The sequence below is a fragment of the Ochotona princeps genome, chromosome 10 (genome assembly GCF_030435755.1).
Source record: "Ochotona princeps isolate mOchPri1 chromosome 10, mOchPri1.hap1, whole genome shotgun sequence".
Lineage (NCBI taxonomy): Eukaryota > Metazoa > Chordata > Mammalia > Lagomorpha > Ochotonidae > Ochotona > Ochotona princeps.
Genome location: NC_080841.1, coordinates 15857543 through 15884679, shown reverse-complemented (window position 1 = coordinate 15884679; position 27137 = coordinate 15857543). Strand labels below are relative to the sequence as shown.

Genomic DNA, 27137 nt, shown 5'->3' with positions numbered 1-27137 from the left:
GGAGTTCGTCCGGAGTTCTTTGCCCAGCCTTGTCACTTCCAGGCTGACCCTTCAGGACTACCCTTTTCTTGTCTGAAGTGAAGGGCTTCTGCAATTGAGCTCTCAAACCTCTTCTAGCACTGATGTTTGTGACTGGCTATGTATCCAGAGCTCAGTGTAGGAGTTCCCATTTATTAACCCCTTGTTCTTCCAGAGAAATGTGAAAGAGCAGGCCAAGCAGTGTGGGGAGCAGGTCTTGCTAGGTGATCCGGGCCATTCCTGGGTACAAGCAGAGCCACCCTGAGCCCTTGCCTCCAGCTCCAGAACACAGAGCTAATGCTGCATTACTCTGCAGGCATGCGTCCATGCTGGGAGGGCAGGGCCTGCAGGTGGGAGAAGCCCAGGTCTGCCTGCAGAGCTGGAAGCAAAGGTTGGAAGGTGCCTGGAAGGCCCCTGTCTCCTGGCCAGACCCTGCAGGGGCTGTGCAGGGTAGGTCTTGGTGGGGGTTTCCCCAGGATAAGCCCTTTAGTCCCCAGAAGTGGCTCTGTCACTCTGGGGGTCATGGGCGGATTGGCAGTGTTGGCTGGGAGAGCAGCATCACCTGGACTGTAACCCTGCCTGCAGGCAAGGCAGGTGCCTCTTTCCATGGGGTGTCTCAGCCTCTCGACCCTTTTCAGCTCCTACCTGTGATACTGAAGGGTGCAAGCCCTAGCTCCAGCCATCAGGCACCAGTTCCCCCACTGCCCACATAGGTAGGAGACTCCAGTGAATCACAGAAGACAGTGGAAGGCCCAGCTGTGCACTCCCCTAGAAGAGGCTGCAGGGGAGAGCCTGGGGCCAGCTGCTGCCACTTACACCTTGTCCCATTTTAGCCCCCAGGATCCCAGTGTTGTGCCAGGCATGGAACTCTGCCCTCAGGTGGCAGGATCCAGACGGGGTCTTGGGGTGCCAGCTCTGTGACTCCAAAGAAGCCTGTTAAGCCCCATTCTTCCCATAGGCCTGTTTGCCAGTCAGGTCACCTCCAGGACCCAGGCATGGGATTCAGTATCATCTTGAAGTCACTGCCCGGTGCCTTGTGACTTAAAGAAAACAATCCACATGGGTTCTGGCCTGTGGCAGAATATGAGCTATCCCACCTCCTACAAAAGGGCACTGTTTGAAGTAGGGATTGAAAGCCAACAGCTCTTGGGCACAGTGTTGGGCCCGCTTGGCACTGGGGAAAGAACCTGGGCCAGCGGCTGAGTCTGTTGGAGGTGGGCGCCCAGCTCCAGCGCAGAAGGTGGGCACTGAGGTCAAAGTTCCAGGCAGCCTAAGAGCATCAGCATCACCACAGAGCGGGAGAGAAGGGTGCCGGGGTGCGGGGCTGGATGCACAGCCGAGTTCTCCACCATCATGCTCGTGCCTGAAACCAGCAGCAGGGATGTGGGGGGCTGAGTCAGCCAGGCTTGAGAACCTCAGCCCCCACCCTCAAAACAGCCTCCCCCTCCCCAGCCCTTTCCTCAGGACACCTGAGAAGGCCACCCACAGGCCTGGGAGCACGAGAGCCCTTGGCTCGTGCAATGCCTGATAGGACTTCAGCCTTTGCTGATTGGTCTCCAGTGTCCCTCCACCAACAGGCTCAGGATGTGGGAAGGAGGAAATTGCCTGGGCAAGTCCAGGACTGCTCTGCCCTTGGTTCCTGCCTGCCTTCCCCTTAGGGTTGGGAGTTGGCTTGGGTGTGACCAAGCCCTTCATCAGGCATCTGGGGGACAAAGGTCAGGGAGGGACAGCACCTCCATTCCTCACGATGTGGACTTCTGCTGGGATGCCATCCCCTCCTGGCCCCGTGGTCCGAATCTGCACCAGGGCATGACCGATGTCCTCAGGCAGTGGGATTTCTATCCAGTTCTTGACAGTGAGATGGAGTGTGGGCGTCGGGTGCAAGTCATTCTGGTACAGCATCTGTGGGTGGGAGATGTCCAGGTGGCTCCTCCTTAACCAAGGGCAAATCCTTCTCTCTTCCCTAGTCCTAGTCACCAGAATGGGGCTCTGCCTCCCCACACCTCCCTCAGTTTCCCATTGACCAAGCTCCTCACTAATGGGAAGACAATTTGCAAGCAGCTGACTTGGGCTTGCCAGTACCTGGAGCCAAAGCCATCAAGTCCTTCACTGCCCCATGACCCAAGCCTTTCTGCAGCAATACCATTTCCCCTGTATTCAAGACAGAGAGCATGTCCATCTGCTGGTTCTCACCCCAAATCACTAATTGTCCCCAAGCCAAGAACAGAAGCCAGTTACTGGAAACTTAATCCAGGCCTCCCATGTGGGGACCCAAGTGTATATCACCTGTTCACATTAGTAGGAAGCTGGAACAGGAATGGAGCCTGGATTTGAACCCAGGAATTCCTACAGGGGACGCAGGTGTCTTAACTAGCATCTTAACTCCTAGGCCAAACTGCCTTGTCTTTAGTCTTTACTACAAACCACACTAGAGTCACTTGGTGCTGTGTGCCTCTGTGGTCACAGACCCTAAGCCAGACCTTCCTAGATCTGGATTGCAGCTCCCCGTGCTCCCTGGAGACACAGAAAGGCTGTTTCTCCCATGCCAGGCCTGGTGGATCCTCACCTTGTAGCCAGTGACTGCAGACTCGTTTCGGAGGGGTATCACAGGGTCCCACTTAATGCTCAGACTGGAGCTCGAGAAAGTCCAGGAGATGTTTCCAGGAGGGCGCTGTGGAGCTGCCAGGGAGGGAGTTTTGGGGAGACTTCCAAAGGTTGCACTGCACTCCCAGCTCTCGCCTTTAGCCAACCCTTTCCCTGGTATCTGCCTACAGGACCCAGAAATTCTGCCTGTACTTCCTGGAAACAAAGCCCATATAGAAGAAAGAGGGGCTTCAGGGCCTGGGACTCCCAACCCCTCTTCATTCTCTCACAGCCTTGTTCTGTACAGCCTAGGGCTAGTGGTTATAGCACTTCCCTGATTGTGGAGAGGAGTCATCCTGGAGACCCCCACCCCGACTCTCGCCCCATGCAGACAGACTCACGAGGTTTCATGGTAGTGGCATTGGCAGAAGGGCTGGCAGGGCCGGTGCCAGCCCGGTTATAGGCCCGCACGGTCACATGGTACTTGGTGTTGGGGTGCAGGCCAGTGACAAGAGCACTAGTATCCAGTCCTGCAGTCCTCACTCGGTCAGCAGCTGCTTCTTTGTCCCCAGCTTTCCAATATCGGATCTGAAGCAAGCAGGGGACCCTAGGATCAGTGGCCAGGCCCAGGACCTCAGGGTTGCCCCAGCTCCACATTCTGTTTCTCAGAACTGGGGCCTGATCATAAGATCCCAGGGAGCCAAGCCATGCTAGCATGATCCCCTTGCATGTTCTGGTACCCAGTCCAAAGCACTTTAATACATAGAGGCAAGAGGTGGGGACGCAGGCTCAGCCCAGCATGGGCCGAATGGAACTCAGCAGGTTCTGTTAAGGGATATGAAACAGACCCCTTCCCCAACCATAGCTAGATTATAAGGGCTGCCCGGTGAATACAATCCCTTCTTAGTAGTCACTGTATTGTTAAGATCTGCTGAAGAGTCTCCCAAATCAAGGGCAAGTTTTAGAGGCTGTCTTCTCTCTGGAGCTTGTCCAAGCTGTTGGGCTTAGATCCCAGGTTGACTCTACTAGGTTGAATTTATTCTGTCAGTCATGGGCCTTGCCTGATAAGTCTCCCTCAAGCAGTGACAGTCTACAGTCTACTTGTCTTTCTTTCTATCCCTTCCCTTGCACCCCATCTTCCCCTCTGTGGAGTCTGAGGCCAGAGACTAATGGCCCAGGCCTATTTGCTGGTACCCAGAGAGGATCGTACTGTTCCCTGTGCATGCCCAGTGACACCAGGTGGGAGGGGCAGGCCATGCCTCTTCCCAGAACCCACCCCTCCTCACCTGGCCTCCAGTGCTGTCTGCAGCCCAGTTTTTACTTCGAGGCTGCCTACCAGTCTGTCCACCCAAGGGCATCAGCTGCAGGGTCTTGGTAAGTTGCATAACTGATGGCTGTACAGATTGGCCTGTCACTGTGCAGACAGTGAGTAAATGAATCTAGGAGTGATGCCTGGTGAGCTGATGTGTGTTCCCTTCCAGGCTCCAAGTTGCCACTCACCTCATACCCTTGCAGGATACCATTCACGTCTTGCTGCACAGGTTCCCAGGTCACGTTCATCTCTGAAGACGAGACTCCCTTGGCCCAGACTTTGGTAGGCACCACCTTGGGCTCTGGGGATGGAGGCAGTATGGGTTTGGGTCCCATGGGCCTCCTGGGGCTTCCTTTGCTGAGGGTTTTGGGAAAGAGGCCAGGGCCCAGGATGAAGGCCCATGGGGCTCCCAGAACACCCTAGGGCCCACTTCTCTTCTCAGGGAGCCTCCCTCATTACCTTAGCCCTGAAGGGAGAGAGGGATCAGAAGTGAAGCCCAGGGCTTGGCACTCACTGTCCTCTCCAGCTTCTAGGAAATGGAGCTTAGATTTTTGTGTGGCTGCTGTCTGACCCCCCCGCCCAACTCTGTGGACAAGTGGTCATGCTGGCCACAAGTGGCAGGCCTGGGGCAGCCCACCTTCCTCCGCTGAGTACACGAGTGCCATGAGGCTCTCGGGGCCGTCCCCGCGATGGTTGTAGCTGCGGATCTTGACCTCAAAGGGCGTGTAGGGCTGGATGCTGTCATTGCTGTAGACAAAGTACTGGGCGTCGGCGCCAGACACCCGGGCGGTCTGCCAGCTGGTGCTGCCCTGCCTGCGGAAGGACAGCAGGTAGCCGAAGCCGTCTCCGTTCTGGTACTCCCGTGACATGGGCTGAGGGGCAAGAGCGTGGCATGGGCGAGGAGCCGTGGGCGTGTTTTCTTGCCCACCTGACCTTCACCCCATGGGACAGCCCTGGGTGCCTGTTCCTGTACAGTCTTCACCTGCTATTAATTCCTGTGGGGGCATCAGGTGTAAGGGGATGGGGATGTGGGGTTGTTGGCTTTTGAATTTGAACCTTTCTGTACCTTGCTCACACAGGAGATGAGTCAAGGGGAAAGATTTTTCCTCCCACCCCATCCCCCCTGCATGGGACTGGGAGGCACAGGCCTGCTTCTCTCCCTGCCAGCTTACCGTCCAGCTGATGATGAGCTCCCCGGGGGCTCCGCCACCTCCGCTGAGTCCCGAGGGTGCCACCGAGGGGGCTGCCAGACACCAAAGGACACAGTTATGGGTGGGGCTGCAAGGGAACAAGGGTCCCAAGGCTGTCCTTGCTGAGCATCCTGGGGTGGGACACCCCATCAGTTGGACTTTGGTCTTGTCCCTCGGGGTGTGGGTACTTGAATCAGGCTGACCTAAGCTCAAATCCACACAGGTGGCTGTGTTTCCCTGGCAAAGTAACTTAACCATTCTGAGCCTCTGGTTTCCCTCTCCTCGATGCAACATAATCATGTTTTTCTCATCAGAGAAGCTTTGGCTGCCATAGAATAGGAGGCGCCATAAATGAGTTGACCTCCCCACTGCTGACTGGAGGTGAGTCACAGTGACCAACTCCAGCTTGCTTTAAATGGGGGAAAATCACCCAGAAGGAAGGAAGCAAGGAAACACACAGGAAGGCATTGCTCTGGGGTTCTGGGGTGTTGAATGAACTGTGTGTGAATGTGGCAGGTTTAATTTCCTAATTGTCTCTTGTGTTAAAGCTAGTATTAAAGCAAGGGTGTGTTCATGAACCCACCACAGCTCTGAAAAATAATGGTTAGGAGTCAAAATATTACTGCAGAGAAACCAGCAATTGGATATTGGTGACAATACCTTAAGGCCTTGTCATTCCCAAGGGGCACTTAAACACGTGCCCACTTGGCTCTGAGGAGGTGAGTGCCCTTTTTAGGGTAGGGAGACAGGTCCAGGACAAGGGATTGACTTGCTTAATTCAAGCTAATACATGGCACAGCCAGAACTTGGCCCCCAGTGCCTGGGATTTGCAAGCCCCCAAACTCTCTCTCCATCCCAGCTGTCCTGTTCTTGCCAGCCTCTGGACATTACAATAAAGGAGGCCCTTTCACCACCCCACACTGGCCTCTCAAAGAAGTTCAAGGCCATCAAAGAAAGCGCATCCTCTAGATTTCTCGAGAGAGGTGTCTACTAAAAAATGTTTCCGGGACCCAGAAAGGGCATGGGAAGTCAGCCTGGGGTATGGAGGAGGGAGAGACACTGCAGTGTCCATGGTCCCAGAGCGCTTGTTCTGGACCCCTGGGCTGCACGTGACACAGACGGCAGGCAGGTGCTGACAGGCCCATGTCTCTCCCTGTCTCCTGGGTTCCTACACACCTCTCATTGAGGTTGCTGGCACAGACATTTCATCCCCTCCCCTGCCAAAAACCTGTCTGGCACACACCGCTCCCCTTCCTCAGGAGTTGATTCCTGCAATCCATGTACTTGCAAGGCCCTGGATTCAAGTTCAGCCTCTGCTAGGGTCTTTCATTCGCCACACTTAAGTTTTTATCCCATTTAAAAAGCTGACTTAAAAATAGAGCTGTGGGTTCTCAGTCAGGCTGACCCAGTTTTGAAATGAGGGTTTTGGATGGCTGGTCTGTGCACACAGTGGACTTGCTGCTCTCTTCTCATCTGTTCCGTCAGGGAGCAGAGCCAGAACTCAGGGTACCAGATTATCTGCCCTGTCAATGATTCTTTTGGGGACACTGACCTGCTTCCTTGGTCCGGATTCTGCTGGAGGGCCCACTGGGCTTTCCGGTGCCCAGGATATTGCTGGCTAAGACCCGGAACTCATAGTCCATCCACGGGGTGAGGCCTAGCACCTGGGCGGTCTCAGCATTGCCCTCGATGTTTGCAGGATCTGCAAGGTACCGGGGCCTCACGGCATCAGCGTTCATTTATTTGTCTGTAGGCAGAGGCAGGTCCTGGGCCTGGACCACCACCTCAGCCCAGCTCTAACTGTGGTTCCTGCACACACTCAGAACCTCTCCCTGAAATGACTGAGAGGTGGGAGCTGCCAATCAAGACTCCTGCACCCCCATATCACAGCGTCTGGTCTCAAGACCCAGGATTTCAACTCCCTGCTAACACACACCCTGGGACATAGCAGGTGACAGGTAGATTGAGTTCTGGCTTTTGGCTTCATCCTGTTTTGTGTAGGGGACTGAGCCAACCATAGATGAGATGCTTTTCAAAAAAAATTAACACCAATTAATGAAAAGAGAAAATGGAAGAATAAGCCAACTACCCTGTCCTAGTGCTTCTGCTACTGAAGTGTGTCTCAATTTCCTGATATTTTTGCTGTTCTGGCAGTAACACCGTTCTCCCACCCCTGCCTCCCCCTCATTCTTCAAGGACTCGGGCTGAGTACCGCTGCCTCCATCTTTTTACCCCTGCCCAGCTTCCTGGGGATGGTCTTCTTGTTGGTTCTCCAGGAAGCTCCCAGCTCAGCCGCTGCCACCCACCCACCACTCAGCCAGGCATGGTCATGGCTGACCCCAGAGGTGCCTCACACTTACTGGTCCGAACCTGCTTCCACTTTCCTGCGGGCGGAGTGCGCGCCTGGAGGGTATACTTGGCGATGGGACTGTGGTTGTCAAAGCCACGGCTCCAGCTGAGCTGGACGGTGGTGTCGGTGATGTCCCTCACCACCACGCCCCCTGGGGGACCTGGCGGACCTGCACCCAGAGATTAGAGCAGCAGGGTCAGACTTGGGCAGCTTCAAATCCACACCACCTCCAGTCCCCACTGGCGCTGGTGCAGGAGTAAGACAGGGCACAGCAGAGGACACGATGAGCTTGCCCCAGGGTGGAGAATGAGGAGCGGGGCAGTGTCTGTCCTTTTGGAGGGTTGTATCTTCCACTGCAGGGCTCACAGTGGCCATCACTTGAAGAAGTTTCCCAGAACTGGGTCTGAGAAATTTGGGCCCAGCAAAGGAATCTTGCTGTGGAATGTGTTCTGTTTGAAAGACTCAGAGACATTTCCCAGATGCCCACAGAAACCAAGGCTGGGTCAGGTGGAAGCCAGGAGTCAGGAACTAAATGCAGGTTACCCATGTGGGTGGCAGGGATCTAGGTACTTTAGCTATCACCTGCTGCCTGCCAAGGCGTGTGTGAGCAGGAGGGTGGAGCTGAGAATGGGGCTGGGCCTTGATTCCAGTCCCCTGGAATTAGGGATGTGGACGTCCTAAGGGATAGCTTAGTTGCTGTGCCCAACTTACACCCCAGGAGGGGTTTCTTTAAAAGCTTGACTTTGGCAGAAAAATACTGCATTCATTTAAGACCTAGCTGCAGCTCAGCAGGTTCCATGGGAGTTGCTCCCCAGGGAGCTGGAGAGAAGCATACAGGGAGGGAGGTCACAGCAGCCCAGTTGGCCTCCAGGGTTTATGGCATGGGGATGCAGTGGGCAGCTCCGTCACCTCGGACCAGGACCGTGGCCTCCTTGGATGCACTGTCCACCACCGTCTGGGCCATGCATGTGTACTTCCCGCCGTGGCGCAGCTGGGCATTCAGGATGGTCAGATCCCCGACGGTTTCCTTCTGTAAACGGGGACAGCCCAGAGTGCAGGTAGGTCAGAGTGGGGGCCAGGAGGCAGAGCATGGGGGGCTCTGCTCCATGACGACCAGGGACACAACTGTATCTCACTGTCCCTGTCCATGAGGGGACTTGGCCGCTCCCTATTTACTACCTCTGGGGACCAACCAGCAAAGTTACAGGGGCCGATGGCAGTCCAAGTGAATAACGACACTTTCACTGGAGCAGAAAAAGGACAGCAGCAGAGGGGAATGAGGCTTCAGGCACTTGGAATTCTGGGTTTGTCCCCTTGTTTCTCCCAGATGAGTGGGGTTTTTTTGGGGGGGAGGTCACCGAGGGGTGATCAACCCAAGGTAAAGCTTGCTAGGGTAGGGGCCTGAGATAAGGGCTTTGAGGGCAGGGCCCCTAGGGCCTCACCACGCTGGCCCTCCGGTAGTGACCACCAGGTTTATCGAAGTTGATGGGGAAGTCGTCCAGGGTCCAGATGAACGTGAGGTCCATGGTGGGGTCATGGGAGGCGTGGCACTGGAGGGTCAGATTGTCCCCCAGGTTGATGTCAGCACTGGATGGAGCTAGAGTGATCTTGGTTGCATCTGTTGGGTGAAACAAATCCCCTAATTGGTTGGGGGAGGAGCTGGGCATAGATGGGAGCTGCAGGACAGGCAGAAGGCTCCATCTAAGGCCCAGGAAACAGCAAGGGGTGGTGTGTGCCCAGGGATATGGGGCAGGCAGGGAGGGAGGACCTGATTCTGGGTGGTAGCAAGAGGGTGGTGCCAAACCAAGCTGAATCCTGCGGTAGCCTCAGAAACCAAGCCAGGAGACTCTAGACCATGGAGCCAACTACAGGCCTTACCACGCACAGACAGAATTCCAGTACTGTTGGCTTTGCCCATGAAATTCTCCGCAAAGCAGGTGTATTTGCCCTCATCTGACCTGCTGATATTTCTGATGATAAGGGTGCCATCTGGAGTCACGGTTACTCTGCAGCAAGGACAAGGTGGATACCGCCACTCTGGGGGCTGGCCAGAGCCGTGGGCAGGGGGCCAGTCTCCAGGAGGGGCGCGGTGGTACCTGCTGCTATTGGCCAACATCTCGGTGCCTTTGCTCCACAGCACCACAGCCTTGGGTGCAGCTCGGGGCTGACAGGGGATGATGATCTCACCACCCCGGGCTGCAGGGATCAGCCGTCTGACGGGGTTCTGCCGGAAATCAGGGGCTAGTGCTGGAATGAAAGGGAAGAGCTGCCAGGATTAACCGCTGATGTGGACTCACTGGCCCATGCTAAGCCAGCGGGAGCCAGTTAGAACCCAGTTCCTTCTCGTCACCCCCACCACTGGCTCCAAGCCACCACCTGTTCTGTCCCTACTACTCCACCCCCAGCCATGGCCCTTCTGTTTCTGTGCTGCTTCTACAGGTACTCCTACACCCAACAGCTGAAGCATCTCGCCATCCAGGCCAGAGTGCTCCCAGCTGCCCTCAGCTGCCCCTCATTCCACTCACCCTCCATCACCTTGCTCCAACCACCTAGTCACTTGGGCCTCAGGACCTTCACACTAGCTATAAAAAGGTGCCTGGAAATTCCCCAAATGGAGGGCCAGTAGTATAGCTCAGCAGGTGAAGCTACCATCTGTGATGACAGAATTTTATATCAGAGAGCTGGTTCAAGTCTCCGGCTGCTCCGCTTCTGAATGCCCATGCTAATGCACCTAGGAAAATAGTTCAAGTGTTTGGTCCTCTGTACCCATATGGGGAACCTGGGAGAAGCTTCTGCTTCTAGCTTTAGCCTCGCCCAGCTCTGGTCATTGTGGCCATTTGGAAGTGAATCAATAGATGACATTGGAAGTGAGTCAGTGGATGGTCATTGGAGGTGAATCAGTGGATGGCAGGTCCCAATCTGTCTTTTTCTAACTGCCTTTCAAATATACTTTTTAAAAATATTTATTTTTTTGTTTGAAAGGCAGATAGAGAAGAGATACAGAAAAAAAGATCTTCCGTCTGCTGATTTACTCCCTAAGTGGCCACTACAGCTGGAGCTGAGCCTATCTGAAGACAGGAGCCAGGAAATTCTTCTGGGTCTCCCACATGGCCGTCCTTGACTACCTCTCCAGGCCACAAACAGGGAGCTGGATGGGAAGTGGAGTAGCTGGGACACAAATTGGCACCCATTAGGATCCTGGCTCGTGCAAGGTAAGGATTTAGCCACTAGGTTATTGCCCCTGGCCCTCAAATAAATATGCTTTAAAAAATAAATTCCCCCAAATCTTCATGGCGCTTGCTGTTAGCACTCCCATCACAGCTCAGATAATGATGTCCTCAGAGGGCTGTCCCTGACTACCCATCTAACTGTTCCTTCTTGCCCCATTGTTCTCCCATGTTTGCTTTACACTGTTATTTCTTACATTAAAAAAAAAAAAACCCTTATTTTCATTTGTTGGAAAGACAAAAAGACACCTTCCCTCTGCTGGTTCACTACTCAAATGCCTACAATAGCCAGTGCTGGGCCAGGTTGGAGCGGGAGCCTGGAACTCCAGCCAGGTCTCTCTTGTGAGTGGCAGGGGCCCAAGCACCGAAGCCATTTCCTGCTGCCCCCCACGTGCATTAGCAGGAAGCTGGAATCAGGAGTGGAGGGGCTCACATCCAAGCACTCTGGGTGTAGAGGTAGGCCCCCAAGGAGAGTCTTAGCTGCTGTACTGTATTTTTATTGGTATTTGAAATTCTGTAGGTTTCTGATCTTGGGTTTATTTGTTCCTCCCCCTCTCATGGATTGTGAGCCTCCTGTGCTCATTTCCCAGGGTTGAATGAATGAATAAGTGCGTCCTAGCACCATGAGATGGGCATCACTATGTCCACTTGGCCGGTGAGCACATGGAGGCCCAGGAAGCTCCCGTCACACAAGTGGACACCACCTCTGGCTTTCGATGGGTCCTGCGAGAGGAAGAGTCCATGCTGCTGCTCTGTCAGTTTGTTTACTCCTCACAGTCGCTGCTTGGGGCAGCACTGCTGCTTCTGTTCACTTGATCGATCAAACAATGGAAACTGGACGTGAGGGACCGGGTGAGTACTGTTACAGTAGCTAAGACATTCCTCAGGCACTACTGGGAACCTTGGCAGACTGAGTGTATGTGTTTGTGTGCATGCTTGTGTGCAGAAATGAATGCCCCACCAACCCACCCACGCTTGCACCCAGTACCTTGCACGGCCAGCTCGGCGCTGGCGTAGATGGTGCCATGCTTATTCTCTGCCACACACTGGTACATGCCAGAGTCCTCTAAGCTCAGCTTGGAGAAGCGCAGGTCCCCGGCTGACACCTCCAGCCGATTCTGTGTAGAAGAACCCGGCCAAGGCAGGGTAGAGAGCTCAGGACCTCTGAAATGCTGGGGAGGAGGGACCGGCAGGAGCACCTGCTGGGCATGGGGGCACCTTGCCAGCCCCTGGGGGATGGGTCCCCTGGACCTCAGCACTCTGATACTCCACAGGGCTTCACAGAGAGCAAGGGGATACTGGCAAGGCCACAGTCCTTGCTGTGGCTGAGCGAGACCTGGACCCAGGTCTCTACGCTTCTGTCCATTTTCAGCATGTGACATAGGACTCTCAGAGGGAAAAAGGTATGACCACCATAATTGACCCAAAGAACCAAAGAAGCAGAGGATAAGAAAGCCCCGCGTCTCCTACCTGGGAAGCCAGGGGCTCCCCGTTGCGTAGCCAGCGCACTGTAGGCCTGGGCTTCCCGGCAGCTGCGCAGCCCCAACGCAGGTTGGAGCCAATGTCAGCCTCCGTGTCTGAGATCACCTTGAGCCACTCAGGCTGAGCTGTGGGGAGCAGGGGAGAGAGAACCAGGGTGAGCTGGGAGAATCACAAGGGGTGTTTTGCTGAGCCACAGGACAAGGGGCACTGTGTGTTGCAGTGTAGAGAGGATTAAAGGGAGGGGCAGGACGAAGCAGGCACAAGGAAATTGGTGCTTGGAGTTGTGCCAGTGGCTGTTTTAGCACCTAAAACCCTCTGTGTGCCTGCTGCACCAGACAGGTATTCTGAGCGAGCCACAACACTTAGCTTTTGGTCCCTCACCCCATGCAGTCCTGGTTCAAATTCTCTCCTTGGGGACAGGGTAAAGGAAGGGTTACAGGGGGAGGGGAAGACGACCCTGGCTCCCATACCCTGCACAATGATGCGCCCTTGAACAGTGTCACGGCCCTTGGAGTTCTCCGCCTCACACTCGTAGGTGCCCTCATCCTCAAAGCTGATACTGGGGATCTGCAGGGTGGGCTCGGCGGTGGCCCACTGTGGGGACAGGGAACCGTCCACTTTGCGCCATTTGATCCTGGGGACAGGGCTGGTAAGGGAGATAAGGCCAGAGGGGTTTAGGCTGAGTAGGGCACACTCACTCCCAGGTGCATCCAGGCCCTCCTGAGATGTTGGGTGGGAACCTGGGGCTGGAAGAGGGTGGTGTGGAGGGGCCCTTTTTTTTCCCCAAGTAGCTTGGACCACAAGCAGAGAAGGGGCCAGAAACAGCCTCCTCCATCCATCCATCCATCCATCCATCCCAGTGCAACCACCACTGGGATGTAGGGATGTAGGGATGTGGGTCCTCTGGCAGGCTGTTCCACACCCCACATCTACCAGCAGCAGCCCTTCACCCTACTTTTCAAGTACACTTATGAGGAATCTGGATGCTACCTGGGGCTGAGACATCAATGAGTCTGAAAGGTTTACTATGAGAGCTGGCATTGTGCCATAACAGGTAAAGCTGCTGCCTGTGATGCCAGATCCCATGTGGGTACCAGTTCTACTTTTTTAAAAAAATATTTATTATTATTTTTTAAATTACAAAGTCAGATATACAGAGAGGAGGAGAGACAGGAAGATCTTCCATCCGATGATTCACTCCCCAAGTGAGCCGCAACGGCTGGTGCTGCGCCAATCCGAAGCCGGGAACCTGGAACCTCTTCCAGGTCTCCCACACGGGTGCAAGGTCCCAAAGCATTGGGCTGTCCTCAACTGCTTTCCCAGGCCACAAGCAGGGAGCTGGATGGGAAGTGGAGTTGCCGGGATTAGAACCAGCGCCCATATGGGATCCCAGCACGTTCAAGGCGAGGACTTTGGCCACTAGGCCACGCCGCTGGGCCCCAATTCTACTTTCAATCCAGCTCTTACATGCCTGGAAAAACAGAGGCAAATGGCTCAATTGCTTGGGCTCCTGCCACCCATGTAGGAGACCCAGAAGAAGCTCCTGGCTTCTTCCTGGCCCAGCAGCCCTGGCCATTGTGGCCATCTAGAGAGTACGTCAGCAGATAAAAAAAATCTTTGTCTCTGTCTCTCTTTCTCTTTAGCTACCTTTCAAATAAATATTTTTTGAAGTGGGTAGATGTTTACTGAGTTGTCTGTCTGTGCTTTTCAAACTGGTTTTCTAGAAGCCCCATAGCTTTCCACATAGTAGTGGCCATCCTGAGATGCTGGAGAGATTTTTTTGCACTTTCACTCATTTGACAAACACTCATGGAGTACTTGCTGTTTGCTCAGCCCTGTACCAGTAAACCCCACCTCTGAGAAAGCAGGAAGAATAACTTTCCCAGGGGCGGAAGACACATCTCAGCAGGCAACTCTCAGCAGCCATAGAACAGTTAATTAAATGCCAGCACTGGTCTAGTCATTTCACCTACACAAGTTCTGCCACCCGGGCAGAAGCCTGCAGGCTGGCCATCTAAGCCTGCATCCTTGCTAGGGAGTCAGGTCTTCCAGTTAGTGTCAGGTGCCCAGCATGTGCTGCCTCAACAAGAGTGTTAGTGCTTGGTGAATGGCACTGCAGACCCACTGTGCACCCAGCACTCTGCCAGGAGTACCAACCCTGCCTGCTCTCACCCTGCTGCCAACAGTGCCCCTGTGGGTCTCTCAGAGGTCAGGCCCAACCTCAGGGAGCCCCCTCCCCCTCCTCCACTCACTTGCCAAAGGCGAAGCATTCCAGGGTCACCTGCTGTCCAGCCAGTGCATAGGTTTCTGCAGGGAACCGGGCTTTAATGCTGGGTGCAAAGAGCCTGGGATCTGGAATAGAGAGGGATTTTGCTCACCAAACACAAATGATGCCAGGGCAGTGCCCTCTGTGCCTGGGACCTAGGCATCCATCAGCACCCACAGTGTGTGGACAGCTGGCTCTGGCTCCTGCTCCCCACCCACGCTGCCTCCTGACCTTCAGCCGCTAGGTTCAGCTGTGCAAACTTGCTGAAGACACTCTTGGTGGAGAAGTCCATGTGGCTGGTGGCTAGGCAGGAGTAGTTGCCCAGGTCGGAGGCGTTGGTGCGGGCAATGTAGAGGTTCCCTGTGGTCTGTGACACAAAGTGACGCCCGTCCGTTGGGATGAAGTTGGGGAACTCGTTGAGGAGCCAGCGGTAGGACAAGCCTGGTGGCAGCAGTAGGATGGGGTAGGAGAAAGCAGTTGAGCCAATCAGGATGCTTGGCTTGCAGGGATGTGCTAAGGGTGTCTCAGCACCTGCAGACCCAGTCCTGAGAGCCGCTGGTGCTCTGAATTAGAGACACCCTGGAAGGGGGATGTGACTTTAGCCCTGTCCCTAAGGAGCACAGTGCTCAGGGACTCACAGTCTGAAGGGGAAGCGAGGATGGTACAGACTCACCAAGGCAGAACGCCCAGGGGCTGTGCCTTCCAGGGTCGCCAGCCACCTTCCATCCCATTCTCCATGGAGCAGCCAGAGGCCCATCCTCTGCCCTCTGCCTAACCTGGTCCAGGGCCCCGACTCACCTGGGTAGTGGGCAGGTGGGTTACAGGGCAACATCACCCCCCAGCCCTCATGTGTCTTCACAGGGTCCCGCTCTTCCTTGGAGAACTCCTGTAGGACTACAGGGAGAGACCAGGGGCTTAGGTACCATCCTTCAAGCCCGGGGACCACCCATCCCCTTCACAGCCCTCAAATAGAAGTGGCTGTTTACATGGCCTTCCGGGGTGCATTTTCTGGCTCCCTCCACCCTCCCAGTCTCCCTGGGCTCTCACAGCCAAAGCGCAGAACGGCCTCCCTGCTGACAACAGTGCCCACTGGGTTGGAAGCCAGGCACTGGTAGACGCCAGCGTCCTGGGCCTTGGTGGGCTTCATGATGACCAGGTTGCCCCCCACCAGCTGGTGACGAGAGCCTGGCTCCAGCTTCATCTCTGTGCCATTCATCTTCCACCTGCAGCAAGGGACAGGCAGGGGAACCTCTGTGGCCACAGCCAGCCACCCACCCCCTGGGGTGAGGAAGAGCCAGGCTGCTGTCCATGGCTTCCTGGTACCCACCATGGGGCCTCACCTGTAGCTGGCTGGAGGGCTGGCCCGGGCACGGCATGCCAGCATCACCTGCTCCTCTGTGGACTCCTCCGGGAACAGCAGGCCAAGGGGCTGCTCTTCAAAGACAGGCCCAAAGGTGGCAGGTGATCCCCAGGCTGAAGTCCAGGCTGTCAAGGGGGACACCAATAGAGGCCACCTCAGTGCCTGGCTGGAGCCAGGCCTCGAGAGCTGTGTTGTCTAGCAGAGCTTCCTGGGAATGGCTGCCATGTCCTCTATTGGGCATGGCCTACTGTGAGAGGTGTTAGGCCCCTGGGGCTGCTGAGCACTGGACATGGAGCTAGTGAGGGGGTGGCAGAGCAAAATTTTGTTTTATTGAAAAATTTTATTTTCATGAATTTAACTTTGAGCTTAAATGGGCCAGACAGGCCCCATCTGACCCTATCTTACACTTGCAGCCGTAGGCCACCTGCTGTGTACCTGGCTCAGCCTGGAGACCAGCTGTCAAAATGACAGACACAAGTCCTCAATAGCTTGAGTCCAGGGAGGGAGACCCAAAGCTGAAAGTGCAAAGTGGCAGGTGCCACAGCAGCATTTGGAGCCTCAGAGAACAGGTAGTGGCCACTGCTCACAGTGGTGGGCAGAGCTCTCAGGGGAGCTCCAGAAAAGAAAGGATGGGCAGGGAGAGGGGTACAAAAACTCACCCATCACTGTCCCTAGAATCTAGCATCCCTCTGAGGCACTAAGGCCTAGCAAAAACCTCTTGGGGGTTAGGGGATCAGGCCTGACCTTGGGCAAGTCACAGCAGTCTCCACCTGTGACATGGAGAGAATCCAGACTCATCTCCCAAATCCATTGAGGAGTCACCCAGCAGAAGGCTGGTGAGGGGAGCAGGCTTAGTGGATGTCCACTGCACCCAAAGGTGGCCCCGGAGAGAGAGAACAGGTAACACAGAAAGCCTGAGGGGGGAGGCCTGGCAAGCAGGTGACTTTGGTGGCTATTTTATAAAATCCTAGTGTCACAACTCAAGAAAAGGAGGTCCAGAGGAGGAAGGGACTTGCCCACAGTGCCAAGGTGAGTCTGGCATGGATGGGGCCCAGACCTCGGATCTTGTGAGTTGCCCAAGCAGATGGGTAGTCCCTAGTGCAGATGGAGTTTCCATGCCAGCCCTGCCCTGGGCAGATACGTCTCTTTTTATGCACCATTGCCCTGCATCACCAGGGCAGGGAGGTGCTGTCCTTAGATGATGGGACTGATTCCCTTGGCCCCTATATCGTGGGGCAGGGACGGGCCCCCTAATTGGCTGCCTGCCTGCCCTCGGTGCTGAGTTATGGGTGGAGAGCACCCCACTAACTAATTAGTACCTCCCATTTCAGAGTATCCAGCTGTCCAGGGGGCGGGGGAGGGAGCTCGGTCCACAGCTGAGGCCCAGCCGTTTGGTCCCCCAAGGCAGAGAGCAGCTGTTTAACCACTCTCAGAATGAGGGAAGGAGCCAAGGCTCCCAAGAACAGCCCTGTCCAGGCAGCCTCCCACCCCCTTCACTGCCTCCCCAGGCTGTCCCTTGCTCCTCCCTCTTCACTGCTCCTGGTCTGGGTTGCAGAGCCCAGTTTAATCCCAAGTTAATGACGGTGGTGGAGGAGAAAATAGATGCCTGCCTCAGCTGGGCCTGCTGGGAGTGGGGGAGAGGATGTGGGGGTAGGTAGGGTCACCTTGTACAATAGCAGCTGCTGGGAGTTCTGCTGGGGAAGGGGCCCTGAGTGGACCCTTGGTTAACTGTCTTTCTGGAAAATGTTCTCTGCACTGGGCTTACACTTGCCTGCCACATCACACGTAGGCTCCCACACGGGGGCACCTGTCTCTGCTACTCCCTCTGTGTGAGTCCACGAGGCTGGGGGACTCACACGCCCTTTTCTGTGCATGAACATTTAGCTTTACAGATGTGTGTGTGTGTGTGTGTGTGTGTGTGTGTGTGTGTGCATTCACAAACAGGCACTGTTATCCGTCGTAACCATATAACTAAATGGCAACAGCCATAATAGTAAAAATCAGTGTTACATTCCTCTCATGACCCCCACTACCAAATGGACACTATCATGGTCTCACTTTACTGATTTGGATCCTGAGATCTCAGAAGTTAAATAACTTGTTCAAAATCTCTGAGCAAGATGGGCTGGCCTGTGTAGCCTCACCTCACAGCCAGCATTCTTCTTTCTAAAAAAAAATCCTTTTTATTTATTGTTTGAAAGAAAGAGACAAGAGACAGAGATCTTTAATCCACTGATTCTTTCCCCAAATGCATGCAACCACTAGGACTGGGCCCAGCTGAAGCCAAGAGCCAAGAATCCTACCCAGGGCTCTCACATGGGTGGCAGAGACCCAAGTATTTAGCTGTCATCTGCTGCTACCCCCTTGGGTCTGCATGAGCAAGAAGCTGGAGTTGGCCAGGTAATCCAGAACCCCTGGTGTGAGATAACGGTAGCATGACTGGTGTCTGAACTGCCCAGCTAAATGCCACCTTCATGGTGACACATACACCTGCAATGCATCTTCCATATGTGTGCCCATACATACACACAACCTGCCACTTTATTCCACAACACATACACCTTCAAAGCATCTGTGTGTGCGCGCACACACACACACACACACACACACAGCGCCACCCAAAGCCAGCCCTTCCTTGCTGCCCGTGTTTCACACTTTCTGATTCTCTCTGGGTAGCTCTATCCCCAAACATGGCCTCCAGAGGCCTTGCGGGCAGGGGTAGGGGTGAGGGACATAACTGGGTCCTCTTGTCTTTTTGGGTTTTGTGAGGTGGCCAGCCAGGCACCTGTGCCGTCCTACCCCTCTGAGTATAAGGACCCTGGAGATTGCCCAGATCCCTTGCCTTACACTGGAAGGGCCCAGCACTGTGCTGTCCCTCAGAGAGGTGAGGGGTACTTCTCCTCTGCCCTCCTGGCAGCCCCAGGGCTGCTCAACTCCACCCATTTCCCAGCAGGGTCATGGCGTGGCTCTGACCAAGGAGATCTGAGCAGATACCAGCAGTGCCCCTCTTGGTGAGACAATGGCCAGAGCCCTGCCGAGACTGTGAGGGAGCCAGATGGCAGCACTGTGGAAGGACCACAGAGTATGGTACTGCTTGAGCCAGTGAGACATTTAGAGCAAGAAGGAATGCCTGTTGACCCAGGGTCAGGGCAGAAGCCAAACAATAATTCCTTCAGAGCAGCAGGTACTAGACATCCCCCTGCATTCCCAATCCAGGACTGCGGGACCACCCGCAGCCCTTTCCCCTCTCTGTGAGGAGACCCTCTGCTGAGCTCTGCCTTGTTCCCAGTGTCTTTTCTCCTGCCCAGTCCTGCTGTCCATCAGTGTCTGTCTGCCAGGATGCATTGTCCAGAACTTTCTTGATGGAATGTTCTACAGTCTGTGCTACTGTAGGTGGCCACAGAACACTTGAATTGTGGCCAGTGCCTCTGAGAACATTACTTTTAAAATGTGGGTCTCAGCCTCGGGGCTCCCATCTGGCTGGGCCTTCTACCCTGAGCAGAGTAGCCTTAGGGCCTCCATTTCTAGCTTAGAGGGTTGTGTGGGGGAGAGAGGTTTTCTGGCTGTGGCAGAATCTTGCTGAGTAACCTGAGGGGCAAACCACATCCTCCTTAAGGAACTCTAAGGAATGGCAAAGATGCATGTCCTCCTCTCCTGTCTGACGGAAGGGAAGAGCCACAGGCAGAAAGAGGTTCCCAAGGAAATGCCCTTAGCTATCTTGGCATGCTACAGCAATGTAAAGTCTGTTCCACTGAAATCATCATGAACATCACGGCAAGGACACAGTGACATAGTCCAGCCCAGCTGGTTGATGAGCACAGCAGACCCTCTTACCTGGGCAGGAGATGAGGGCCACAGCAGCCAGCAGCAGCAAGATGGGCTTCCTCCTGGCAGGTGTTTTCATGGTGGGCGCTCCCAACAGAGGCAGGGATTGGGGAGCAGGCATCTGAGTCCAGCGAGGGGTGAGCCTGGCTGGAGGCTGGGAAGGGCCTAGGAGGCAGGAGGCGGGTGGCTATGAGCCAAAGAGCACCCCTCCCAGCCCCAGACACATCTGGGCTTTTTACACATCATGCTTTTACCTAGGCTGTGGCAGCAAGGTTGCAGAGGGAACTGCTAGTGATAATCCTCCCCCCAGGGTCCCAGGGGAGGAGGCCTGGCTGTTACCCAGGCACTCTTCCCCTGGCTGAGTGCCTCCTACTTAGGCCCCTGGGAGTCTGGGTCTGCCCTGTACCCTACCCCACCTTGCTCCAGCCAGCGGGGGTGCTGTTCAAGAGGCAAAAGCAATGACTAATTGGGAAGCAAGAATGTACCTGCCCACATGCATTGCCAACTCTCCTTGTAGGGTCCAGAAGGGAATGGGCCCCAGACCTGTTGTGGGGAGCCAGTAACACCTTCCTTGGGCAACCAAATCTCCTGACTTCCTCCATCCCAGCAGGTGAGAAGCCCCTCCAGGAACTGCATGAAGTCTGGGGGAGGGGTAGCCTGGTTTTTCCTGGTAGTGTGAGGCCCCACACTGATTCTCCCTACCCTCTCACCAGCGTGACCCCAGATGAGGCACTGAGGCACACTGCAAGAAGGAGTCATGACCTTGGCCCCCTTGGCAATGATCCTGACTCCTGGCACAGATGAAAAGAGACCTGATAAAATCAAGGAGTTGTTGACAACCTGTCCTCAGGGCCCTGCCGAGACCAAATCCATCCCACCTTTCTGAGAGGCCCAGGGAGGACAGCCTTGCGGGCAGGTTCCCCATCTATGGGAGGAGAGGGCGTGGCCTCTCACAGAGGCCTGCTTTGCAGTTATGGAAGTGACCCTTTGGGAGCTGCTGCAGGGGCCAGAGGACCTGCAGCAGCTGCTGGTCTACCCTGCATGGCTGCTTTGCTGAGCCCAATGCTCCACCGCTGGCTCTCAGAGTCCTCTTGTGCCAGGAGGGCACTCAGGAAGGTTGCTCATAGGCAGGCAGCAGTGGGACCAGGGTAGGGTCTACAGGCCAATGCCAGCTCACAGTTGGCCTTGTCTCGCTTCACACCCTATGTTATTGGAAAGGTAGCACCCCAACGCTCTTAACCTTGGCACTGGATCACCCCACAGACTATTTCTACTTCCCAAGGAGCTGTGGGGAGGGAGTGACGTGGCCCTAGGACCTGTCTGGGGGTGTGAGCAAGGGACAGGGCAGAACAGAGAGTGAGGTGTCAGGGTGGTGACACTCACTCCTCCTCTGAGCTCACAGCACCTTCATCGGTGCTTCATTGGTGCTGTTCCTGACTTGAACCCAGATGCTTGGCATGACCTCCCCTGCATGTGCTGTCCCAAACATGCTAGTCTCATTTCCTGGTGAGGCACCCTTCTGAAGCCCTGTTCACCCTCCCTCCTGCCAGGAAGCCCCAATACGCCCCTGGGGGCACACAGTCACAGCTCAGTTGTGTTCTGGACCACACACCTTAAGGCCCTGCCCAGAGAGCCCTGTCTGCTTCCATCCAATTCTATGGACCCCTCATGGGTAACCAGCCATGTCAGCTGTGCCTAGCAAAGTGGCACATACCAAATAGGACTTGAACCAACCAGGAACAAATATAACCAGTCACTTCCAGGAGCGATGGACACACATACACACATACTTACACACAAGGCCAACAGCTTTCCAGCGCTCTCTGAGAGCAACCCAGCAGCACATAGCCGGGCCACTCAGTAGGACATCTGGCTGTGGGGAAAACCTAAGAGTATGGCTCTGTGCAGCCCAGGTGTAGACCTCTCAGCAAGGCACTGGGAAACCATGGGGCCCTCCTGGACACAGAATCTGACCAACCAGACTTGTTAACAACAATTTCCTCTTCCACAGCCTTGCTGTGAGAGACTATTTTCCCTTCGAGGAGCCACAGTTTTCCTATCTGCCAAGTGGGAAAAGTGGACAGAGCTGTGCGGAGGGTACATGAGGCCACAGAGAGCGCAGCAGTGCTTTCCAAACTCCCCTGCAGCCTTAGGGCTGTGGGACTCGTCCTGGGCCACAGCAGGAACCATGCTGAGAATAGCCTGAGCATATCCACCCGTGTGGGCCTCATGCACCAGACATTCCCATGAAGTTGCTATATAGGAAGCCTCCTCCCAGAAGTTTAGGAAGCATGCTCTTGGCATGGCCAGGCCACCTCTGGCCACTTCTGTCTGGGCTGCAGAAGGGGCTCCACCCTGGCTTGCTGACTGCCCTTTTGGTCAGACTGTCCATGCCGGGAACTCAGGGCCTGAGGCTGAGCGTGGGGAGTTTGGGCTCCAGGCATTATCCTGAATGGGCAAGGACAAGGCAGAGACAGACGTCCTTGTGGGTATCGTCCCCCGGCCGTGGTCAGAATTTTGCTACTTGCATGATGCTAGGTAATCACTATAGCTCATGGACAATCCAATCCCACTGTTCTTGCTAAACTCTAATGCAATCCAGATACAGAAAGAAAGAAATCAGTGAGCTCCCCAACCCAAAGGCCCTGGGTACAGTTACAGGAGAAGTGTCGGGAGGGCCTGAGATCAGGGAGCACTGGAAAATGGTTGGCCTGAACAGGTGCATGCCAAGTAACCCTACGTGCCAGGGCCCTGGGTACACTCATGAGTCTGGGCCAAGGGTTGGAGCTGACTGCCTCCTTGAAGGCAAGGCAATGGGCAGCGCCAGCTGTGCCTGGCACCTGTCTCTACCACCATCTGACCACGCACCAAACACAGGAAGACAGCAAAAAAAAAAAAGCTGCTGTCAAATATCCCCCAGCCAGGCAGGTATGGCCAACAACACACTCCTGAGTCCATAGCTCAGCCACCCCTCCTCCGTGCCATCCACCCTAGGACATAGTTTAGGATGCCTAGAATGGAGACAGACTTTTTGTCCAGACTAAGGCTGCAATGGAGCCATGCCAGGCCCAGAGTTGGCCCTGCCAACCCCGAGCTGGCCAAACCTCCCTCAGGCCAGCTGCCCTGATGAGGGGTGCAGGGACAGGCGGGCACTGGCTGGCACAGGCTGGCCCCATTGGAGGCGGGTACTGGGAGGCACAACACATGGGAGAGCAAGCCACCTGAGGTTCAGGGGCACGAGGGAGCTGGCCGGGTTGCCCAGCACAGGAAACAAAAGGGTGTGGGGACAGTATACAATAAGGACTCTTGCCCAGAGCTCACCAGAAAAAGAAAGGTACACCCTCCCCTAATATTGCTGCTTGCGATGCCCAGCTCCTTGGCCCAGAATCGCTCTTTCCTCCCCATAGATGGAGAATGGAGCATTGTGGGATCTGGTCTGCTTTTCTTGGTGGGTGGAGGCAGGAGAGAAGGGTGCAGAGGCTGGTGGGTGACAGAGACTGAGTGATTTATTACAGGCTCATAAAGGGCAGCAGGAGCGCACACACACACACACGCCTGCCCGCCCGCCTGCCTCACCGCAGCCTCCGTCTGGCATCACAGTCCTTGATCCTGAGCCTCAGCAGTCTGGACAGGATTAACTAGTACAACCCTGGTTTTAACTAGTACAGTGCCTGGTCTCCCATCTGTGGGACGGGGAAGAGAGGAGGCAGAGCCTGCTCACCCCGACCTGTAATGTGTGCCTGGGAAACACCCATACTCTGAACCAAGCATCCACCTGCCCTTGTGTGTGAGCCATGCAGACCCCATGGCTGTTGGTCTTGGGCTAACTGGCTGCACTAAGGTATACTCAAGACACCCACAAACCCACAATCACCCAAGACAGGAGCCTCTGTCCCACCACTCCTCACGCTGTGGAGGACTTGGGTAAGCATCAGAATGCCACCCCAGACTGGGTCACAGGAACTCCCTCCCCATGACGGTCACTCCTGATCTCTTGTGTCTAGGAGGGCAGCAAGCCATACCCAATCAGGTGCTCCTTCCAAGCCTCAGCACCCACTTCCTGCCTGCAGATTCAAGCTGGAAGCTCAACCCCTTTCCTCTGCCCACGTCAGGAATCACTGCCTGGCCTGTGGTAGCATCACTGTGCAAAGAAGGCCTGAACCATCTCTATGCCCCCTGTGGAAGGCCAAGGGCTCTGCAGTGGCTAGGGGTCGAGGTAGGGGGACTTCTGGGTTCCCAGCTGGCAAAGGGAGGAGGACCATGTGTTGGACGTTTTCTGGGGTGCCTTGAGAGTGGGCGAGGGTTCAGGTTCCATGTGTAAGTAGGGAACCCAGTGGCTTCTGAGATGGGAAGAGCGCTGAAGGTTCTGATGTGTCCCAGCACAGGGCAGGCAGTGGGGGTTCTGCCCACGACAAGAACATCACACAGCCTCCAGCCTGCCTGCCTCCCCTTTGGAAGCTAGACAAATGGGCAAACCCCGCAGACAGAATTGAGCAAATCCCAGACAGGGCTTCTGGGCTCCAGGATGGGGATCCCTCTCTCCCACAGGGCATAGAGCACACGCAGGCAGCACAGCAGCAAGTTTGCCCACAGCCCTGGGGCAGGCTGGAGAGTCAGGGATTTGGTCAAGCTGGAGAGAGAAAGGTGGCTGGCCGGCAGCAGGGGGCTTGAAAGGCATCTTGGATGCACGGTTCTCTTATCATTCACAAGGGGATTACTGGAGCCTGGAAGAGCTGCGCGGGGTTGGCCTGGCCCTCCCTGACTCTGGGTAGGACCGTCTCTAACCTTGGACTAGACAACCATTCCACCTCATAGCGCTTCACAAACCCCTGGGAATCCTCTGAAAGGAGATTGTTATTTCCCACCCAGCCCCCCAAACTCCCTCTCCTCCCTGGCGTATGGCTACTGCTTAGGAAGTATCTCCTACAGTCTAACTTAAATCCCTCCTGCTCCACTGCGGTTTTGATTCAGGCATCCACCATCTCTTTCTCCAGCTCTTACTCTGGCCCCAGGAATCCCTCCAGAAACAAGCACCACCCACCTGCTGGTTTACAGATCCTTCTGAAGTAAGCTTTTTCACCAACACTGGTTCTAGGAGGTTCCTGGGGGAGGGAACACTCATTGTCCCCTCCCCCGTCCCCACTTCAGACCCAGGGCGCTGTCTTGGGGAGTACTGCTGCCATGCTCAGTTGTCACCATCCCTTGCAGACAATGATGCATCTGAGCCCTTTCCATGTGTGCCTCTATCTGAACAAGCACTGACAGAGAAGGTGCTAGAGCATACGTAGGATGGCATGAAGCATGCCCAGGGCTAACGCCAGAGAGGGGCTGGTGACCAGGGTTGGGTGAGAAACAGAGAGGTTGGGGAAGACTCAGAGAGGGTGGCTGGGCAGGGCTGGGAATAACTCCTGGATCCCGTGCCTCTGCTTTCTTGGCTCCTCAGATGTGGGACAGGTGAATCGTGAGTGACTTGAATTCCATCCCCCTCGCTCTGGAGCCCCCCTTCCCACCTACCCTACCTCTTGCATTCTTCTTACTGGCTGAGGACTCCCCCAGAACATGAGGAAGCACTTTGACCTTGTGGCAGAAGCCCTACCTAGGGCTCAGCAGCCTGGCTAGGAAGGGGTTAACTGGCCGGTAGTTCCCCAAGCCAGGTGCACTTGTTCTGACTTTCCGGTGGTCTTCCTGCCCAACCCCCAGGAAGTGCAGCCAGTCCAGCCCAGCCCCTCCCACAGGTGTCCATTTTTTGCTGCCCTTGGTTTCCAGCTCCCTTGGTCAGATGTGGGACGAGGAGGCAGAGGGGCTCCAGGGCTAGGTGCACTGAGGAGCTCTCTGAGGGTGAAGGCCAAGAGTAGGAACAGGACTGTTTGGTCCCTTCCTCTCAAGCCCACCGGGACCCAGGGCTGGGGCTGAGACAGTCCATGGCCCGCTGCCTCTGCTGCTGCTGCCGCTGGCTCTGTGTTCCCAGACCACCCAATGGCCGTGACTGACAGCTTCCCCAGGGACCCAGGCTCTACCCTGAGCCCCCAGGACTCTGTGGCTGTTCACGCCAGCCTCCTTTCTTGCTTCCCAGACCTTGAGGAAAGTGACAGGATTCAGTTTTGGACACTCACAGGTTGGGGCTGTGGCTCCTACCTTTGGTCCATTATGTAAGCCCCTGGAGGAGGGTTGTTGGGTAGGACACCTGCTCTTTCTGGGACTCCCAAGCCATTTCCCTCCCCACACCAGTCTGGTCGCAGCCCCTTTCCCTACGGGAAATGCAAACTTCAGGCAAAACCTTCTCTCCCATCAGTGAGGAGGAGGGGTGGGGCCCTATTGAAGGAAAGGATAAGGTTGGGAGGCAGAAGGGTAAAGAAAGACTCATGGTCTCTTACCTTTGTGTGGTGGGGGGACGTTTAAGGGATTTGACTTGCCTCAGTTTCCCTTTTGGAGACCCAGTACCTGGGCAGCGCTTTGCCTAAATTTGTACTCCACTGTCCTCTTTCTCCAGCTGAGACAGACTTTACAAAGAGGTCAACTGTACAAAGGCTGGTAGTTCCCACCGTGACCCCAAATCAGGACTCCAGCCCAATTCTATACATGCACTTTGTCTAGGGCAGGCTAGCGGAGGCTGGCGTGGACCTACACAGCGCCCTCTCCCCTCCAAGCCTTCTCCAGCTCTTAGCTGGCCAGCTGGAATTCCTGGACACACTGCCAGCGGCCGGTTTTCCGGTCAGCTTGGGCTGCAAGGGCCGGAGAGGATGCCACCCCCGCAGGCAGGGTGTGGGGTGGGGTAGGAAGTCAGACTGACCCCGCTGGCTGCCTACTGGCTGGCTGGGTATTCCCCATCCTGCCCCCTCCCAAGTTACAACAGGGATGTTTCCAGCTCAGAGAGGGGAATTCCCGCTGGTGACAGGTGACAGCGCCCTGGGAAGCCCCTGGACTGAAGGAGACAAAAGCTGTCGGCCCCTACCTGAGGTGATAGGAGGGTGTGGGCTGGCACAGGTGGAAGCTGTCCGAGTGGGCGCGTCAGGAGGCCGAGCTGCTGCCAGCCCGCGGGTTGACTCCACTGGGCTCCTGCTGGCCTGGGCCGCTGCTGTCTGGGTGCTGCGGCGGCGGCGGAGGAAGAGGAGGGCGCGAGTGTGTGTGCGCGCCTGGAGCCACTGCAGCATCTCTGCATCAAGATGTGCTCCTCCCTCTCCCCAGCTCCGCTCACTGGCTGGCTCCGGTCCTCAGCGACGCTCGCTCGGGCCCTGGAGATGGCTTCCTCCTGCCCTCTCCCGCCCCTCCCGTCCCCACCCTCCCGGCGTTCCCTCATTCGCTGCCATTGACGGACCTGGGAGTGAGCCGGTCTTCCATAATGCATGGGCCCGGGCTGGCTGCCGGCCGCCTTCCCCACCTCTGTCCAGCATCCCCTCCTCCTCCCCCTTGCCCAGGGCTTGGGGACTGCAGAGAGGTGGGGTGAGGAAAGAGGAAGAAAAGTGGCTCTTGCTCCTCGGACTCCCCAGACCAGTGGCGCCCCAACTCCCCCATGCGCCTGTCTGA

The 27137-nt window shown here is 55.7% G+C and overlaps 1 protein-coding gene across 1 annotated transcript; it reads right to left on the bottom strand.

Annotated features, from left to right (window-relative positions):
* Positions 1-83: 83 nt before the first annotated feature.
* CNTN2 (contactin 2) lies at positions 84-19692 on the bottom strand. The gene is made up of 22 exons (XM_004578720.2): positions 19623-19692; positions 15769-15913; positions 15476-15651; positions 15227-15322; positions 14660-14869; positions 14415-14514; positions 12633-12808; positions 12151-12287; positions 11669-11798; positions 9550-9700; positions 9332-9459; positions 8896-9071; positions 8363-8483; positions 7464-7622; positions 6656-6805; positions 5086-5156; positions 4551-4785; positions 4102-4214; positions 3003-3189; positions 2585-2697; positions 1752-1920; positions 84-1381 (listed from the first exon to the last, which is right to left on the bottom strand). Exons 1-22 carry the CDS (start codon positions 19690-19692, stop codon positions 1272-1274), a joined length of 3123 nt encoding a protein of 1040 aa, XP_004578777.2. The 3' UTR covers positions 84-1271.
* Positions 19693-27137: the final 7445 nt, after the last annotated feature.

Excerpts from the sequence above, each read along its gene's own strand:
- CNTN2 (XM_004578720.2), bottom strand. The coding sequence starts at position 19,692 with ATGAAAACACCTGCCAGGAGGAAGCCCATCTTGCTGCTGCTGGCTGCT. Across the intron at positions 9,072-9,331 it reads TGGAATTCTGTCTGTGCGTG|ATGCAACCAAGATCACTCTA; the intron begins GTAAGGCCTGTA and ends TTCACCCAACAG. Across the intron at positions 7,623-8,362 it reads GGCCACGGTCCTGGTCCGAG|GTCCGCCAGGTCCCCCAGGG; the intron begins GTGACGGAGCTG and ends CTCTGGGTGCAG.